Source organism: Anabrus simplex, chromosome 9, assembly GCF_040414725.1.
Source record: "Anabrus simplex isolate iqAnaSimp1 chromosome 9, ASM4041472v1, whole genome shotgun sequence".
NCBI classification, from domain to species: Eukaryota; Metazoa; Arthropoda; class Insecta; order Orthoptera; family Tettigoniidae; genus Anabrus; species Anabrus simplex.
Window position 1 is genome coordinate 98,534,172 of NC_090273.1, and position 20,523 is coordinate 98,554,694.

The 20,523-nt window shown below is 37.9% G+C and overlaps 1 protein-coding gene across 1 annotated transcript in view; it reads left to right on the top strand.

Annotated features, from left to right (window-relative positions):
- The window catches only part of LOC136881233 (putative lipid scramblase CLPTM1), an 86,036-nt gene that overhangs the window by 52,335 nt on the left and 13,178 nt on the right, over nt 1–20,523 (top strand). The window contains exons 8-9 of the mRNA XM_067153972.2: nt 9,313–9,488; nt 18,724–18,970. Coding sequence (XP_067010073.2) covers nt 9,313–9,488; nt 18,724–18,970 — 423 coding nt within the window. The remainder of the gene's footprint in view (nt 1–9,312; nt 9,489–18,723; nt 18,971–20,523) is intronic.

Below are 20,523 nucleotides of genomic sequence, written 5' to 3' on the forward strand. Positions count from 1 at the left end.
ATACTGGGGGACTATGGAATTAAAGGTAGTTTATTAAAATCAATCAAAGGCTTTTATGTTGACAATTGGGCTTCAGTGAGAATTGATGGAAGAATGAGTTCTTGGTTCAGGGTACTTACAGGGGTTAGGCAAGGCTGTAATCTTTCACCTTTGCTGTTCATAGTTTACATGGATCATCTGCTGAAATGTATAAAATAGCAGGGAGGGATTAAGTTAGTTGAAAATGTAGTAAGTTGTCTGACCTATGCTGACGACTTGGTCTTATTGGCAGATTGTGCCAAAAGCCTGCAGTCTAATATCTTGGAACTTGAAAATAGGTGCAACGAGCATGGTATGAAAATTATCCTCTCAAAGACTAAATTGATGTCAGTAGGGAAGAAATTAAACAGAACTGAATGTCAGATTGGTGATATAAAACTAGAACAGGTCGATAATTTCTAATATTTAGGTTGTTTGTTCTCCCAGGATGGTAATATATTGAGATTGAATGAAGTTGTCGTAAAGCTAATGCAGTGAGCTCGCAGTTGCGGTCAACAGTATTCTGTAAGAAGGAAGTCAGCTCCCAGACAAAAATATCTTTACATTGGTCTGTTTACAGACCAAACTTTGCTTTACGGGTGCGAAAGCTGGGTGGGCTTATGAATAAGTTAGAAGTAACAGACATGAAAGTGGCGAGAATGATTGCTGGTACAAACAGGAGGGAACAATGGCAGGAGGGTACTCGGAATGAGGAGATAAATGCTAATTTAGGAATGAACTCGATGGATGAAGCTGTACGCATAAACCAGCTTCGGTGGTGGGGTCATGTGAGGCGAATGGAGGAGGATAGGTTACCTAGGAAAATAATGGACTCTGTTATGGAGGGTAAGAGAAATAGAGGTAGACCAAGACGACTATGTTTAGACTCAGTTTCTAACGATTTAAAGATAAGAGGTATAGAACTAAATGAGGCCACAACACTAGTTGCAAATCAAGGATTGTGGCGACGTTTAGTAAATTCACAGAGGCTTGCAGACTGATTATGTATGTATGTCTGTTCCACTTGATGGATCACCTTCAAGTCGGAATGGACCACCATTGCATTCTTAACCAGACATCGTCACCTCCAGATCCATACAGCGATATTCAGTCTTACAACTAGACACGATTTTCATTGTTGAGGTCATCACCCTAGTATAATGTCCCATAATAGTCCCAACAGTGGAAGTTCTCGATTTTCTAGAATTTCCGGAAGTCACAGTTTTCTTAATTGAAGTTACAATGACTAAATCCACTGCACACTCAAATATCATGAATTATGGACACTATTTACACATACCTTCAGTTCACTTAGCACTTATGTTACTGCCCCCCTTAACCCGTTCGGTGGACGATACGGCGAGATCCACGGCTACAAGTCGTTTGCTCGGCGGGGAACGCGGATATATCCGCCGATTCAAACTTTTTCCCTCAGTTGCCTGCCGTGGTTTATTTCTTTTTCTGCCCTCTGATGTGAATTTTTTCATCTCCCTTCTCCCAATACCAATGTGTCATCCACAAGTTGCATCATAAATAACGCAGCTTACGTCCGGGCAAGAACAATCTAAAGCCCAATAGTCTCGCACTGAAGCTTTAGCTCATCGCCTAATCATCCCTTGGATGTAATAATATTGCTGTAGAAGGGATTTCTAGAGATTATGATAATGAACAAACCTCTCTGATGATATTTTAAAACTGTAACCTGATTTATTATCCCCAGTCTTGAGTTCTTCCTTTGCGACTGGATTGTGTGTTTACCGCGAGTTACACAACGTTTATTATCATACGCATCCATAATACGTGTACATTTCATGATATCCGTCCAAACTGCAGATATCAGGGTTCTATTTGATCCTTTTTCTTACATTTTTTCCGCTGAAATGTCGATAAGGTATTACCGGCCCCTGCCTTTAGTGGAAAATGTTTTACGAGTCATGATAAACGAAATGTTGGAATTTCGTGGGGAGAATATTGATATTAGTGAAGTAAATTCTGCCAAAGGGGATTTCGTAAGTGACAGGAACTTACCTGGAATAAGTTCTGCAGACTCGAATGTACAGGGTTCGTGCGTAGCTGATGCAAATGTTCAGCAGTCGCAAAAGAGACAAACGTGTTTGATTCCAGTTCAAGTAGCGATGATGACAGTTGACGGTAATACTGATTACAATCCAACCAGTGCAAGTTCTTTGTCAACTTATACTGAAAATGGACAAAGAAAGTCACGCATTGATCCAAAATTCCATCTTGATGTAAAGGGAGAGCTTTTAGGGAAAACAAAACTGACCGAAATATTTAAATTACTTTTTTATGACGAGAGATGCCAGAACATAGCTGAACAGACGAAAGATGCCGAGCAGGAAATTGCACATAAAACCCAGTTTAGTAAGGTGAAAGGAAGGAGTCGACATAAAGACAGTGTCCGAACAAATAAGGACAAAATGAATTTTCTTATGGCTATACTGTTGCCGCAGGGGACTGTACAGAAACCTAATTTAGGACCCCATATTTCTCGCAATCGCTTGTTCACTATGCTCATTTTCTATGAGCTGATAACACAGAGATTTCTTCTTGCCGGGCTGAGTAGCTCAGACGGTTGAGGCGCTGGTGGGCCTTCTGACCCCAACTTGGCAGGTTCGATTCTGGCTCAGACCGGTGGTATTTGAAGGTGCTCAAATACGCCGGCCTCTTGTTAGTAGATTTACTGGCATGCAAAATAACTCCTGTGGGACTAAATTCCGGCATCTCAGCGTCTCCAAAAACCGTGAAGGTAGTTAGTGGGACGTAAAGCCAATATTATTATTAGATTTTCCTCCACAGCTTTTTACATATTTCTGACAATGAGATGAATAATGGACAACTTCCTCCCAAAATATACAAGATAAATCCAGTATTTGATTACCTGTTAGCAAAATTTTTGGAAGCTTATACCCGTGATGGGAAAGGGTCAGTTGACGAGAACCTCTTGCTATACCAAGAAGACGATTGTGTTTCAGAATGGAATCATATAAATTATGCGAAGCCGGGACAGGTTATATAAAATGATCTGCTTCCGTGTGTATCATAATGAACAGCTGTAAAAGACATAACACTGTGAAGACTGTAAATACCTGTATTTTATTGTAATATAGTCCATGTGTGTCACGTATGAATTGTAGGTAAGATATATAAACTTCATCCCTCGAAAGCGCTAACCAACATACCAGAAAATTTTGCGGGTATTATAATTTATTCCATTGTAAATCTTTTATGTACGTGTAAACTTTGTAAAGCTACAATTTACATATACAGAAACATTTATTTCCAGGGAGAGATGTTAGTAAACTGCCTAAAATATTCAGGTAAAAGTTACGTATAAACGAAAACCAGAGCTTTGCTATTAGGAAAAAACAACCTCGATATCACATTGTGAAAGCACTTAGTACGCATTTGCACAAAGGATTGAAAAATTAAAATAACATAATTTTTCAACAATTAAATACATTATATTAAAGTAAATATTTTTCTTAGGGCCCTTCAATATTTCATTTTAGTCTAAGATTGTTTTTAATCAAGTAATTATTTTCTTCAATCAGGGAAATCGCTCCTCTCCTGGGAGTGAACCGGTGTGTACCGTGCTCCTCACTTAAGGGGTTAATCGTCCTATTGGAACATTTGAGTACGACATGTTCTCTTTAAATATCCAACATGACTGCTCAAACACATCTTCAAATACAACTATACTTTCTGTACTACAGACTTAGTTTCTCATTGAACTTGACAATACAGGAATGTTCTCTGTGATTTAACACTATGATTAAGTGATACTTCATACTCAAAACTAAATTCTAGAGAACAAATCAAGTAATACAAGCGTGAATGAATATAGTCTTGAAGTAATGTGCTGGGCTACCAAGACAGATAATAGACAAGACAGAAGACTGTGCAGTTCATCTTACAACCTGTGTCCAGACGTCCTGTAGGCCTGAGTCGTTCATCCGATGACATTGGCCGTTCCGTCCTGAATGACATGGTTTTTGACTTATCACTTGTGTAAAATAAAGCTCTTATAGGGCTTAAAACTATCCAGAATTGTAGCTAGAATTAGTCATACAACCCACATTTATAACACATTCTTTACCTATCTTTCTAACTGTAAACAGATATGAAATTACCCTCCAGTCCAGGAAAAAAAATTTGTTGTGAAAGGTTTTTCACTTTGCTAAGTTTTGGAGATTTGGTACTTGAAAATGGCCACTCACTCTCAATGGGACTCCGGCAATCGATAATGTACATGGTTTCAATATGTTAATGTTCTCATCACAAATTTATTATGCAGTGATGAAAATTCGCCATCTTTTCTTTATAATTCCCTGTTCGCCATTGAGCGATGCTAGTTCTTCTGCGGGATATTAATACATTGGAATTAGAAGATCTTGTTAGGCATCTTTGGCTGGCTTTGAAGCCCATGATGCCTACTTCTGTGGCTATAGCTAAAGCTTTCAGTTGGCACATTTCACTTGTAACTGTGTATCTGTATTGCCTCTTATCTTTTATAAAATCTCATATACTGTTTTAAGGTCTGGATGCTTTGCATTTGGCTGTAAAATGCCCAATCATTACAATTTGTTTCTTGAGGTCTTTTCACCAGTTGTGAATACTAGCTCATATCCTACTTTCCTGCCGCTCAGTTTCTAATATTCTCTGCATCTTCAATAACGCTAAGCTTCTCTTTAGCCATAAACAAGCGATACTGAATACTTGTTGCCATACTTAACACATGGTTCACACCTCACTTCCAGTATGCTACTGACGCCACACAGACCAAGACAGTGCTATAGTTTTAACAGGACGCTTTGTTTGTGGCGAAGTCGTACCAGCCGTATTTCAAATAATGTGCACACCCCAGTTTCTTTTCGCTAAATTCCAGAGAAATTGTGTTCGGAATGGTCATTAATGGGTAGCTTGTATCACTTTCACAATATGTATTTATCATTAATAGAACAAATAGGTTGAAATTATTTTTTTCAGTTTACATTATGTTAAAGAACATAGCAATCAGTACTGATGCAATATTCAGTCTCTTTGAATGCAGTAAGTGGAATGGAAAAGTACTTTTGAGGTGCATAACAACTTAAGATTCATTGAGTAGTTACAGAGGAAGAATTTTTGAAAATCATTAAACATACTGGCTTTCTGGAGATAAGTACAAAATATGGGCTTGGTCCTGAGAGTGTTGTGTGTCATTTTTGTTCTGTACGTGTACATTTTATAATTATATACATGTCCCTTTAGCTCTTGGTGCAATTCACTGCCCAAGAATTCAGTGGAACCTCGATTCTCCATTTTTGGAGGGACCACGTAATAGCGGAATATATATAGCCAAACATTAAAAAAATGAAATGTGTATAATTATAATCTCACAAACACAACTAAACGAAACCAAACTACAGCTCCATGGGCCTTTGCCTGCCAAGCTATCGTTGTTCAGCCCGTAGGCCTGCAGATTACGAGGTGATGCATGGTCAGTGTGACGAATTCTGTCTGCCGTTATTCCTGGTGCTCTAGACTGGGATCACCATCTCGCCATTAAATAGCTCCTCAATTAAAGGTAATCACTTAAGCTGAGTGGAACTGAAACCAGCCCTTAAGTCCATGTCAAGTGCCCGACTTAGCCGGGAATCAAACACGGGCCCTCCAGGTGAGAGCTGGCAAGTTAGAGCACGGGACCTGCTTCAGACATTAATTACCAGTACGAGAGTTTAAAAAAATTGAAATTTTATATCCAGTTTTCCATGAAAACTTCTTTCAGTTCAGCAACTTTGATCAGCCAAACTCTTCTTCAAAAAATCTAATGACGCCAAGCCAAACAGTCAACCACAAGTAGTTTTTAATTCTCAAATCTACTGTAATAAAATAAATCACATTAGATACAAAAGCGCCCAACATGATGGCGAAATCCCTTTTCTTAATCTTCTATTTGCCAGGCTGAGTGGCTCAGACGGTTGAGGCGCTGGCCTTCTGACCCCAATTTGGCAGGTTCAATCCTAGCTCAGTCTGATGGTATTTGAAGGTGCTCAAATACGTCAGCCTCATGTCGGTAGATTTACTGGCACGTAAAAGAACTCCTGCGGGACTAAATTCCGTCACCTCGGCCTCTCCGAAAACCGTAAAAGAGTAGTTAGTGGGACGTAAAACAAATAACATTATTAATCTTCTATTGTAATTTGGTCACCAATGTACTGTTACAAGTAACTAATCTCATATGTGTTCCGTATTGAAGATAACTATAAGTAAAATTCTTTCAAAAATAAAATTTACTGTTTCTAATTTACACTTTGGTCAATCTAGTCAATGTGAACATATTTGTATAAACTATCAATGATTCATCCATACAGTTCGAGAAGTTCCAATTTACGCTTTGGACAATTTCTAGTCATTGTATGATAATTTTAATTGCTTCCTTGTCACAAATTCTTGGTTTTAACCCTCTCATGCATGAATTTAAAGAAAATTAAATTAAAAATAGTGTATTATACCAATATTGTGTAAAGACTACAATCCAGAATAAGCTGAATTATAGTGGTAATGATAGTAGAATGTACAAAATGAAAAACTACACATTTACCTTGGGCATTTTCAAGATAGGAACAGCTCAAAACAATTGGAAACTATGATGACTTCTCACAAAATGGCGAACCATGAATATCGTGTTTTCAATGATGCTAATTAAATGCTTCCACCTGGTGGTTCTTTTAGAAACTGATGTTTTCTACTCTCACCCATCTAAAATAATCTTTTAATAACTTTACCTCCGTCTTTGGAATCTCCAGGGAATAAATAATGCCTAAAAATTCGGATGTCCTCATATGAGAGGGCTAATTAATGTACACATTTTAAATCTATGTAAATATCACCTAAAGCAAAACATTTTGTACAAAAATTTTTTTCAAGCATACCATTGTATTTAGTTTTAAGTTCTAATTTGTAATTGGTTTAAGGTCTTGAACTTAAGATTATTATTAGGCTGAAGATGCCCAAAACTGGGGAGAAACATGTACCTTATTAGTATGTGATGGGAAAGAAAGGCAGAGGGAAACCAAGGAAAAGATCATTGAAGAGGTAGTTGAGATGATGGGATGCCAAGGTTATGGAGAGATGAAAAGGATCGCAGAGAAAAGAGATCAATGGTTGCAGCGACAAGGCGAAGCCTTTAGATAATGATGATGATGATGAATTCATGTAGGATTTAATCACTACAGAATATAATTGTATTGAATAGGTGGACACAGTAAATTTTATTCTTGAAAGAATTTTACTCACTGATGTACTGTTCGTAGCCATTTTCTGGAAATCTTGTAATGTGTAAATTACGCCTACATAGACATTTACAGGTTATGTTGAACTATCAAAGGGTAGAGAAGTGTCCACCTATTCAATACCATATGTTTGTATATACATACATACAAAGATATATTATCATTATAGACTTTTCTGCCTTTCAGCGTTCAGTCTGCAAGCCTCTGTTAATTTACTAAACGTCACCACAATCCTCTATTTGCGAGTCCATTATTCTCCTAGGTAACCTATCCTCCTCCATTCTCCTCACATGACCCCACCACCGAAGCCAGTTTATGCGTACAGCTTCATCCATCGTGTTCATTCGTAAATTAGCCTTTATCTCCTCATTCCGAGTACCCTCCTGTTATTGTTCCATCTGTTTGTACCAGCAATCATTCTCGCTACTTTCATGTCTTTTACTTGTAACTTATGAATAAGATATCCCGAGTGCACCCAGCTTTTGCTCCCGTATAGCAAAGTTGGTCTAAACACAGACCGATATAAAGATATTTTCGTCTGCGAGCTGACTTCCTTCTTACAGAATACTGCTGACCTTGATTCAATCTCACTATATTACCACCCTGGGAGAACACACAACCTAAATATTTGAAATTATCGACCTGTTCTAGCTTTGCATCACCAATCTGACATTCAATTCTGTTGAATTTCTTACCTACTGACATCAATTTAGTCTTCGAAATACTAATTTTCATACCATACTCATTGCACCTATATTGTCTTCTAAAACTGGGACTCTTGGCCGTGCGCGTAGAGGCGCGTGGCTGTGAGCTTGCATCCGGGAGATAGTAGGTTCGAATCCCACTATCGGCAGCCCTGAAGATGGTTTTCCGTGGTTTTCCATTTTCACACCAGGCAAATGCTGGGGCTGTACCTTAAGGCCACGGCCCCTTCCTTCCAACTCCTAGGCCTTTCCTATCCCATTGTCGCCATAAGACCTATCTGTGTCGGTGCGACGTAAAGCCCCTAACAAAAAAAAAAAACTGGGACTAGTTTCAACCTTGATGCAAATAAAACCCGCACATCAATTTCTTGCGTCAACATTTTTTTTGAAAAGTATGCATGGATTATTCGCATATATATGGTATTATTTACGTGATATATTGTATTGAAAAAGTGGACCCTCTTGTCAGTTTATTTCTTATATCAAATGGAGCTGTCGAAATGCACTCTTGTCTCCTTCCAATTGTTGTGGCCACTCTCTGCTTTATGATTTCCGAGGATTCTCTAAACAATACTACCCGAATGCGATGCTAAGATGGTCCCTTATGCAAGTTCACTGTCGATCATTTCTTCAGTACAATACTTGCTCTAAGTATTACAATGATGGGGCGTTAACGCCAAGATCTATAAGTATGCCGTAGAAGTCCTTTCCTCAGGTACAGTTTCTTAAACTACTTGATCAAGGATTTAGCGTTGATGGGACCAATATTTCTGGGCGGTTGATCCGGGAAGTCTTTTCTTCGAGGAACGATAATGTGGGATTTTTACGATGTGATTTAATTCGGATGCTCGTGGGACCGTGTAATTTGAACGAATAATCCAGGGCAACGTAGGTTCCGGGAACACATAATTGAGGTTCCACTGTATTTTCTTTTCACTTAGTTTCATTTCATCCTTTTATTAAAGGAATTTGATGGTTTCTTATCTGTAACCATTTTACAGTATGTTAGTTCTATGCCTTTGCAGTTAAACAGCCCTTTGAATTGAGTGAATGACACTAAATGAGTATGTGTCATATTTTATGATTCCAGATAACATAAAAGCAATAAGTAACTTCAGAGGTAATGACTTCTTAATATAAGAATATACCTTTGGGAGAAATTTCTTGGCTTGATAAAGCAGTTCTGAGCTGAGACTCTCGACTCACAATCACAGGCTGTTGAATTGATGAAGTTTGTTTGATGTATTTACTTAAGGCACTTGTCTTATGTATTGTGTGAATTCTTTTTATTTCAGATATTCAGTTCTGGAACAACCGCAAGTCCCTTGAAGGTTTGTCGGTGCGGTCAGTTTTCTTCAATGTATTCTCATCGTTGATTGTGTTGCTTTACGTTCTTGATAATGATACTAATACAGTAATCCAGATCACGTGTTTCATTGGACTCTGCATAGAAATTTGGAAAATACACAAGGTTGGTTTCAAGTCTTCAATAAAATTTCAAATTTATTTTTTATGACATTCCACAACAATGTACCAGGCGTTGAGCTTTAGACCAGACAAATTACATTTTACAACTTTGTTTGCTGTTTCTGCTAAATTTTCTGTTTCCTCCTGTATTCAAAGAAGATGAAAACAATTTAGGCCTACTGGCTTTTATGGCATTTTTAAAGGAGAAATGAGCAATCTAAAGTTGTAGGTCTGGACCATTGTTCAAGGAAATTATGGCTCTGTAATTCTATTTTCCTGCTTGAATGATCAATAAATCCTTTTGAAGAATGACAGGTTGTAAACAAAGTTATCTTTGATCATCATTTTTATTATGTGTTTGTCCATGTCATTTTCTTATGCCAGGCTGAGTGGCTCGGACGGTTGAGGCGCTGGCCTTCTGACCCCAACTTGGCAGGTTCGATCCTGGCTCAATTCGGTGGTATTTGAAGGTGCTCAAATACATCTGCCTCATGTCGGTAGATTTACTGGCACGTAAAAGAACTCCTGCGGGACAAATTTCCGGCACCTCACTGTCTCCAAAAACCAAAAAAGTAATTAGTGGGACGTAAAGCCAATAACATTATCGTTTTCTTATGCCAGTTTGTGTTTATATTTGGAGCATAAGGTGGCAAAAGTTCATTAGTGTCTGTTCTTGGTATTTAGACTAATTCAGACTGCCATTCACTACTGCAATACATTTTGTTTCCAAATTTATTACATGAAGAGACATTAAAGAACAATGGTGATTTGAAATTTAATTTACGTTTGTCCTATGCACACACAAAAAAAAAAAAAGGTTTTTTTTATCTCTCCAAAAGACATGCAGACAGTGCCAAACAAAGCATGTGTTAATAGCCAGTGGTAAGATCACTTTGCTTTGCTCAGCAACATTCTTTCCATTAAATAGTTAACAATAACTGGGATGCTTTTGTAGTGATTTACCATATTTTAAAATGTCAAAATGCTGATACTATTGCCTCTTCATAACCATCACTCTGCCACACATCTTTACAGTATGTCCGAGGCACTAATTCTGATGTAATTATTCCAGCTTTGGTGAAAGACATATGCTTAATCTTCGAAGTTTGTATTAAAGTTGTAAATGAATTAGAACAAAGCGTGCATTAAAATGAGTTTGTTATTATTTGTATTCAACATAAAAGAAGTGAGACATCCACTTCCACACCTTCACAGCCAAATCTAATCCTTTACATTATTGAAGAGTGCCTAGAAGTTGTCTATCATGATGCTCAAAACTTACCATTAAGATCTAACAATTGGCTATGTGAACGTTACCTTCTCACCCGACAGAACAGTCGGGACAAGGTGATTAATGACCTCCTTCGCTGCAAGTTTGATGTGCAACTCATGTACAGGGTCTCTCGTATAAACCCAGACTGAATGCACGGTGTTTGCACTCTACGCTACGGTAGCTGCAGTAAGGGAGGCACGCGCATATAGTTCTGTGCTGATGAGTTTCAACTTCACATTTGAGCGCTGCCTTTTGGTGGAGGCTAAGTGAATTAATAAACAGCTAATCATAGGTAGCCGATCGCTCCGGTAGAGCACATTAGTCTAGTTCCGGTTAGCAGCGTTGTCGATCTGCTGTTTTCTGTAACCATGTGCTATCGGCTGTGTGTTGTATTGTGCTCAGTTCTTTTTGCAGTCTTTGTCAAGTTCACTCAATCATTCTTGACAAAGCACCAGCACTAGCGGCTAGAAATAATGAGTTGAGCGATCCAAGGAGTACAATCTTTTGGTTCGCGATAACATGAGGAAGGGGGGGATCTCGTGAATCTCGTGAAACAAAACAAGCTATAGTACCCAGCTTACATGCTGGATGAAATAGCTAGGAGGCATCGGCTTTAAAGTTGTTCGCCTTCCACCATACCGTTACCATTTAAATGCCATAGAACTGATTTGGGCCCAAGTAAAAGAATATTTAGCTGCGAATAACAGACTCTTCACAGTTTCGGAAGTAGAAAGACTCCTGTGGGAAGCCATATGCCGTGTAGGTGTAGGCTGTGAGACACAATCCGAGGTAAGTGAAGTTTGGGAGAGGGAAAGTACCACAGACGATTATGTTCACATTATTTCGTTGTGGTCAAGCAAAAGTCAAACCTCAACAATCGATGACAATGCCAATAGTGACTCACAAATGAGTGGTGTATTCTCTTTGTAGGATTTTTTCCTTAGGAGGAACTGAATCTAATAGCAATGCGAGCCGTTCTAGATGGTGAGTAAATACCTGCCCAGTATTCCAGTTTTTCCGTAAAATGTACGGATTTGAGTGTGTTTTGCAGTTGTACGGATGAAGGTTATTGTACGAATTTTGAATATCCGCACTTGTTTTCGTTTTCTGCGACCAAATCAGGTTTGTTTGATTTTCGATAGTAGCTGAAAATTTGACCTGTAAATGTATCGATATTCACTGTATCTATTATCGCCGTGCTTTTGTCACCTGTTCGACCTCAACTGCTACCTCATTCAGTGAGATGTTCCCAAACAAGTAGCAGGTTGTGGTTTAGAAGGAAATAAATCAGTGAAAAGTAGCAGGCTGTGAATTTATACATAACGTTTTAGTAACTGCGTAGTGCTTCGTAGCAGTTGAAAGGCTTGGTTTGTTTGTGGGTATGAGGTTATGAGTAACATTGGCGGTTGTTCTGAAACTCGTGGAATTGTGTGGCGAATTTGTAAGCGATTTAGTATTTCTAGTAGTGTTCGTAATGAATTCAACTATCAATCTTTTAGGGAGGCATATTCTACTCAATTTCCTAGTTTTATATGATCACGGAAAGGCGAAACATTCGCATTCTGTTCCATGTGCTCGTGTGATATGAACGTTTCTCACGGAGGTAGAACAGAATTAGTAAATCACATTAAATCTGTTAAACACATCTCCAATACAAAATTTTAGGATTGCAGTCAGAAAATTAATTCTTTTTAAAAAAATTTTTTTACCTCTTCTGGATCCGACCGTTATATGGTAAGAGCGGAATGCTTGTTCAATTAATTTTTAATTGAACCTAATACCCCGTTAGCTGCCGCTGGTCATGCTGGTGCTCTGTTTAGGAAAATGTTTCCAGGTTCAGAAATTGCAAAAAAATATGGCTGTGGTCATACGAAAACCATACACATTTTGAAAGAAAAGATACGGATTCAAGAAGTTAACTCATTGGTTACATGCAACGTGAACCATTTTCTTTAGCTACAGATGGGAGCAATAATAGTAATGTCAAGCTTTACCCTATTGTCACCTGTTTTGTGGCAAAGCAGGATAAGATAGATAGCTCAGTGTAGTCTGTCCCAGCCTTGGTGGGTGATACAGTGGGATGTAAAATTGGTAATTTGATACTTTCACAATTAAAGTGTTACAAAATACCAATTCAAAATTGTGTAGTGATCTGTTCCGACAATGCTCCAGTCATGATTGAAAAAAAGAATAGAGTTGCTGCTGTTTTAAGGGAAGCACATTCATCTGTCTTTGTACTGCGTTGCTCATGCCATTTGATTAACTTGGCTGCTGAGAAAGATGCAAGCATTTTGCCTGTTAAAGTTGATAAACTATTAGTCAACATCTTCTAATATTTAGAAAAGAGTTGTAAAAGGAACACCTTAAGAAATACCAAGGGCTACACAACAAGGAAACGAAGAAGATAACTAAAACATGTTTGCACAAGATGGCTATCGTTGGGAAGGTGTTTGCGGCGGCTGTTACAGCAATAGGATCCACTACTGGGTTTCTTTAAAGACAAGGTTCTTGTTAATGCTCAGAGTGAATTAACTACTAGCTTAACATCATTTACGATCCCAAAAGCCGAGCCTGGTAGTTCCAAAGACCATGAAAAGAGGAAAGCTACTGTGTCATCAGAATTGGTCGCTCCCAAAAGATTTGCATGTGTCTCAAAATCTGACACTCATGTGCTAAAGAATAAGAACATTATTCAAAATCGTGAAGAAATTTTTTTAATGGTTCTGTCATCAGGCTTAAATTAGGCGTACTGTGCCTTCCTGTATGCTGTCATTCCTTTATTTTGAGAATCTTAATTCTACACTTCAGAGTGCTTCCCCTCACATTCATTAACTACTAGAACTAATGAAGAACCTGTTAAAGCAGCTGCTTTCCAGATTTGTTAAATCAAAAGTGATCAAAAGTTCGCTTTTATTAAAATTTCCGTACCTTTCTATTGAGAATCAGACACAATGATGACCTAGTCATTGGTGTTGAGACAATGAACTTGGTGAAAAAACTTAGAAATAAATCAGCATTCTTTTAATCTGCCAGGGGTACTTGTGCACAGCATGGATTATATATATATTATCACCTATTCACGTTTCTCTTTTACTACTAGTAAACGTCCAGAAATTAATAATATTGTGTTTTATTCCATTTTCTAAGTTGTGAATATATATTTTACATGCAATGTTTATTTTAGATTTTAGTTCACTTCTAAGCTGCCTAAATCTATCGTCATAATATTTTGAAAACTTTCTCTTCCTGGCACATTTCTTAGTTCGCTTTAGAGTTTGGATAATATCATGTGTAAACCATACGGGATATTTGGATTTTTTAATGAGATTCCTCTTGGGAATGCATACATCAAAACATTTGTAGAGTGAAGTGTAAAAGAAATATACTGCAAGGTCAACATTCTCAAAGGAATATAACAGGTTCCAGTCAAAGTCACGCACTTCGCAGTAAAGTTTCATAAAATCTGCATTTTAATAATAATAATGTTATTTGATTTACGTCCCACTAACTACTTTTACGGTCTTCGGAGACGCCGAGGTGCCGGAATTTAGTCCCGCAGGAGTTCTTTAACGTGCCTGTAAATCTACCGACACGAGGCTGTCGTATTTGAGCACCTTCAAATACCACCGGACTGAGCCAGGATCGAACCTGCCAAGTTGGGGTCAGAAGGCCAGCGCCTTAACCGTCTGAGCCACTCAGCCCGACAAATCTGCATTTTTGAAGTCATAATATTCACGGCATATGTTCTTAAAAATCTGAAGTTTCCTGGTTGGTAATGATAATAAAGATAGTGTGGGATGATGCAAATCTTCTGATACCAGTACGAATTCTTCATGTTTTATATGGTATGTTGGCCAAAACCAAGTCTAGTGTTCTCGAGTTAAAATTGAGAACATTGTTATATGATTTCAATCCTAAATACGACATGAAATTTGCTAGACTACGACTGGCCGTTGATCTTTCAGTAAAATTATAATTTACATCATTAATTTCAGCTAAATTAAAATCGCCCATAATGATGCAATCGGACGTTATAAGGTGATCAATGTTTTCGACATAGTTTATGTAATCCTGATATACAGAGCCGGAAGAGGGAGTTATATAGACAACATTTATAAATAACTTTTGCTTGTTACCGAGAATTTGAAGAGTAAGAGATTCACATTGTTGACTATTGTAAACAGAGGATAGCTTTACACGGTATCCCTTTTTAATAGCTATTAATACTCCACCTCCACGTGACTTTCCTGTTAGTGATGCATCCCTATCATTTCTAAATACTACATATCGATCATCTAATAATTCACTATCAAATACATAATTCGCCAAGAACGTTTCAGTTAACACTAGTACATCAAATGAACAGCGAAGGAGATTTTGAAGAAATAACTCACACTTGGTACGAAGTCCTCTAACGTATTGGTAGTAAATTGACAAATTGTTCAGACATTTAATAGGCAATAAAAAATGTTCAATAAAATGTAGAAATTAACAAATGACTGATCATTGGAAAATATTCAAATATTAAGGGTAGTAAAGGAAACCAAAATGCATTACAGTTTACCTAAATCTTCGGCACTACGAAGGACATGAACAGGACTTCCGTCTTCTTTCCTGATCATTATTTTTCCACTGTTATTAACCCATAGGTATTTATAATCTTTGTCATGCTGCAGCTGTTTTGCCTTAGGAAACAGAATTCTCCTCCCTGGGGATAAGGACTGATTAATGTACACAGGATTAGCAACTGTAAAGCCCAGGTGAGAAGTGGATAAGTTTCTTTTGATTTTTCGCCACTCAAGGAGCTGTTCCTTATGACATCTGCGAACGAACTTCACAATAATGCCTGCAGTTGGACAATTGTTGACCTTTTTTAATCTATGGCAAGCATCAATCATGTCCTCTTTAAGCTCAACATCTAAGACCCTAGCGACATTTATGACGGTCATCACATCGGATCGAAAGGACATGTACTGTTTCCTGGAGCCGCTGATTTTCAGATAACAGATTGTCAATTATCGTTTGCCGTCTTGCTATTATTGCTTGCTGATTATCAAGAAGTTTCTGATGCTCATCTAATCTCTCGTGGCAGACATTAATTGAATTACCTAGCTGTCTTTCAATATCAGTAGTTGATTTCCTTAGAGCTGTCATATCCTCCTTCAGAGTAACCTGAAGTTCATAAATGTCACCAGCAGATGGCATCTCAGCTACTGACATTTCATCACTCACAGTGCTCGATCTTTTTTTACTATGGCAAGCTTTGCACCTCCATTTATGATCACTGGATGAGAGTAACTTCAAATCTCTGTCTTGGAGATTCACACATTTAGAATGAAACCATTTACTGCAATTATGCAATTAGAACACTGTATTTTAGCAGTGGTATCCTGCCTGGATACGGATTTCCACACTCCAAACAGGTGTTCATCGCAAGCGTAGGCAAAGTCGATATCTCGAGCAAACAGTGAAGAACGTACTCCGGTGTTTTGAATTCGTTGGGTTATCACATCAGGATTTACCTAAACAGCTGTAAATGAGACAAGAGAGATTGCATTGTTTAGGTTAGGTATGATATCAAGTGCCCGCATAGTGCCAGAAGTACCACAACGGGGAGATTAAAAATGAATAACAGGAAAATTTACCGCATTTATGGATATCTACAGGTGTGGCGGTAATGTGTTGTATTATCGTGTTTAATTTCGTACGATCATTGTCTCCATTTTTTTTATCAACATGTAGTATGTTTTGTTTGGCGTCTCTGAAAATCATTAAGTGGGGGCGTAAAATTATTATTTGTGAGGTGAGTAAAACAATAGTTATGATTGGATTGTTTTTATCTTGTTTTGAACCTACTTCTCTGAAAAACCCTATATTGGCCCGAGTTATGCGATATTAAACGATCACTTTGTTAATGATCTTGCCTGTTACATTAATAGCAATAGCTGTGAATATTTCTTAACTAAAGTAAACGGCTTCCTCATCCCTAGGTGGTGTAACTCTTTTCAGACAGGCCCCCAGTGGAAGGGAGTTGCATATACCATTTTTACCACATATCAATTTTCCTGCCATTCGTAAATCTCTGGCATTACTGTACCAGAAATCGAACTCAGGCTCCCGAGAACGGCAGCTAATTGTGCTAACCATTACGCTGGCGGACATTCTTAACTACAAAACACAAGACGCACATACATGAATGATGCGTGCTTGCAATGTGCAGGTCGGACATGAAACTATTCACTCATTTGTGCGACGCCTTCAGAGCTGCAGTAGGCCTACGCTACAGAGGCGGACATTTCTTAAATACGAAACACAGATGTGCCGCATGACTTCGTGTCATTACGTGGGTTGCATGGACAGACATTTGTGTGATGTCATGAGAGTTGCAGTAAGGCTTGTATCCGCTTCAAAGCGGAATCACCGTTCTCTGACGAATTACGTTGGGGAGGTTCTTGTATGCGAGATTTATTTTTGTAATTTTCTTCGTCTCAAAAAGCAGGGCAGAGGGAGGGATCTTATACACAAGTAAATACGGTATGCTACCTCTCAGTGTAATGATTTTAACTTTAACACATTCAGTACCTGCTTCTGAGCGGGGCACTTGAATGCCTGGACCAGCCATGTTCATGCCCGGCCCTCTTGATATGCATCACTTAATACAATTTACAATTACTCCAAAACGATAAATGTTAGATAAATGTTTGTGCTTACCTCTAGTAAATATTTAAGGTGTGATATCTGGTGAGTTTCAAAATACATCTAATTTTATACAGCCTATCTGTATTTTCGGCACAATGATTATTGTCACCGAAGTGAAGAAATGAAAGAATATGAAGGAAGCGAATTTGGAACATTGTATTAGAAAATATAGGAGTATGAAAAACCGGGTCTTCGGTCCACTACATTTTTATATCAGAATTTTGGACTAATCAGTTTCCACGATTGCATGATCGAATTCTTTGTGAAAGGCCGGGGCAACGCACGTATCATTTGACCCGCGTATAGATTGGTCTGTTCACACACATACTGATAAAATTAGTCATTCATGAAAATACTCACGTAACTCAAAATTTCCTGCTTATTTTCTATTTGAACGTTTATAGCTGAATTCTCTGTAAATGGTGGAACGGGTGGACAATAACTAGGATGATATGTATCAGGCACTTAACTTTTCTCTATAGGCCTATCAGATTCAGGAATCAGTATTTCCTCGTCACTTTCACTTTCACTATCTGAGTATATTTGAGGGATACGTTCATCACCAGATTAATCATTGTGAACAATATCTAATAATTAATCTTCCGTAAGAAACTTTGTTTTATAAGCCATTATACGACACTCGGTAAGAACGACTCGCACTGCATTGGAATCTCAAGTACCGTTGTGGCGCGCGAGGAAGTGCTGAGATATTCGCGCTAAAACAGCTGCGATAAACATGAGCCCACCCAACGCGAGGGTTATCTCAAAAAGGTCAACCAACTTCCTGCTACAACCAGTAACGCTGACTAAGGTGTAAGAATGCATAGATGACAAATATAAACAGCATTGCTTCGCACGGAACATTAAACGTCTTACGCCGTCCACGGCCCGCAGCATAGGAGCAAGCTTAAACGTCTTACGCCGTCCATGGTCCGCAATGAGTTAAGGTCCCTGAAAACCCACTGCCAATGTAATAGAAACTTTTCTGAAAGCAAATAATATGCCTCTTGAAAATTTTAATTATTTCATTGTTTTCTTTAGATATTCAAATAGTGTAAAATACAGGTTTTTTTTTTTTCAAAATAACATTTCAATGCCTTTTGTGTGTAAAAATTATTTCAAATACTTCTTCTGTATGTTATGTTAAATAAAATACATTGTTCCTGTTATGAAAGAAGACAATAAATTTTAAACTGACACAAACTGTGAAAGTTTGCAGTATATCAATTACATTGTATTAAAAATGTTATGCTTGTATTTGATGTAGGTGATGGATATCAACATCAATCGTGAGGCACGGATATTTGGAATCATTCCTCGAATTTCTTTCCAAGACAAAGGTTCTTATGTTGAATCAAGTACCAAAGAGTATGATATGTTGGCCTTCCGTTATTTGTCATGGGCCTTGTATCCCTTGTTAATTGGCTATGCTGTCTATTCTCTGCTGTACCAAGAACACAGGGGATGGTATTCATTTGTTCTGAATATGCTGTATGGTTTTCTTTTGACATTTGGTGAGTATTTAACTGTTTTATATGTAGTCATTTAGTTTAAACTGCATGTCTGTTGTGCACTGAGAGAAGATGAAATTATCTATAAATGATCCTCTGAAGACGGGAGAAGGTAGGACAGGTATGCACAAATGTTTAATCTTCGTGACAGAATGGAAAATGTTTAAAAATTTGCCAGGTGTGTACTATCCAATCAGTGCAAAAAATTACATTTTAACACCTTCTGGTCTGAACTCTGAAATCTCTACCAATCACTTTGGTGGTGTTTTTTTTTTTTTCTTTTTTCTATAACCATTTTAGTTACTTGCAAACTTCCTTTTTCATTAGATTTGTTTGACATTCTACATTAATTTGGAGCACACCGTATTTATTGGCATAATTCTCAAACTTTTTTCTTCAGATATTACAACCAAAAACTAGAATACAAGAATTACGCCAGGAATATGAATGATTAGGGAATACAGTAAAACCTCGTTACATTTCTGCAGGGAACAATAAAAAAGAACGTGTTAAGCGAGAAAAGTACTGCAAATAAATGAATAAAAACTATCCAATAGGGATATGTAAACACTGGATACGATTTTTTCTGATGTTAGTGCATCTTACATTGTGTATTCGCAGGTAACAAAGGTGTGAAGGACACAAGAAAACAAATATGAAAACCTTCTTATAAAATAAATGCTCTGAAAGGTGTGAAAAACACCAAACAACAAATATGAAAACGTGCACTGGGGCCAATAAAAATATCGAAGTATCATTGCAGATTGCACTCTAAGCAAAATATTAGTAGAAGCCTTTTATTTTGAAGCATTGGGTTATTAAACATTAAACATTATTTTCTGGTCACACACTTAGACAAGGAATTGGAGGTTACACTCAACCCTGTGCGACCGGCAGGAATGACTTCGGTCACCATTTTGACAAACTCGAGTGATCAGGTCGAAAGTCGAAGGTTTGAGTTCAACACTTGTGACCTCTGTGTACTTTAAGATGCGGGCACCAGTCCACTTTCTGACAGATTTTAATTTTGTCTTCATTAGTAAGGAATTTCACCACTTTTTACATATCCATACTATAACTAGGCTATCACAAGACAAATATGCACCACGCTAGTCAATTTTACATAGTTATGTTCCTATTCCAGATACAGGCTACTGTATCACGTGACAAATATTCGCTACACTTCACTGTACCACTCAACAAAATAAATGTCTAACTTCTGAATGGAATGCAAAAAACAAGCTATAGGCTCACTGTGTTATTTAGCAATCTCTCTGATAACCAGCAGGCAAAACTGAACATCCCTGAGGCTAACGGCTTGCTCCCCAAAGGTGCAACTTATCCTGTGAAGTTCAGAAATTTGAGGCCCTTTTCCGTTAGGACGCGTCGGTGGCAACAGTTCTTACCCAAGTTGGAAATCGCGTTCTTTTCACAAGAGAAGACAATATTTTCAGGGCTAGGAAAAGAATGGTCATACTAAGCGCTAATGGTGAAAATTCATGGCGCGATACACGGGGGTACTTTATGTAGATTTATTACGATGAGAAACGGAAAAA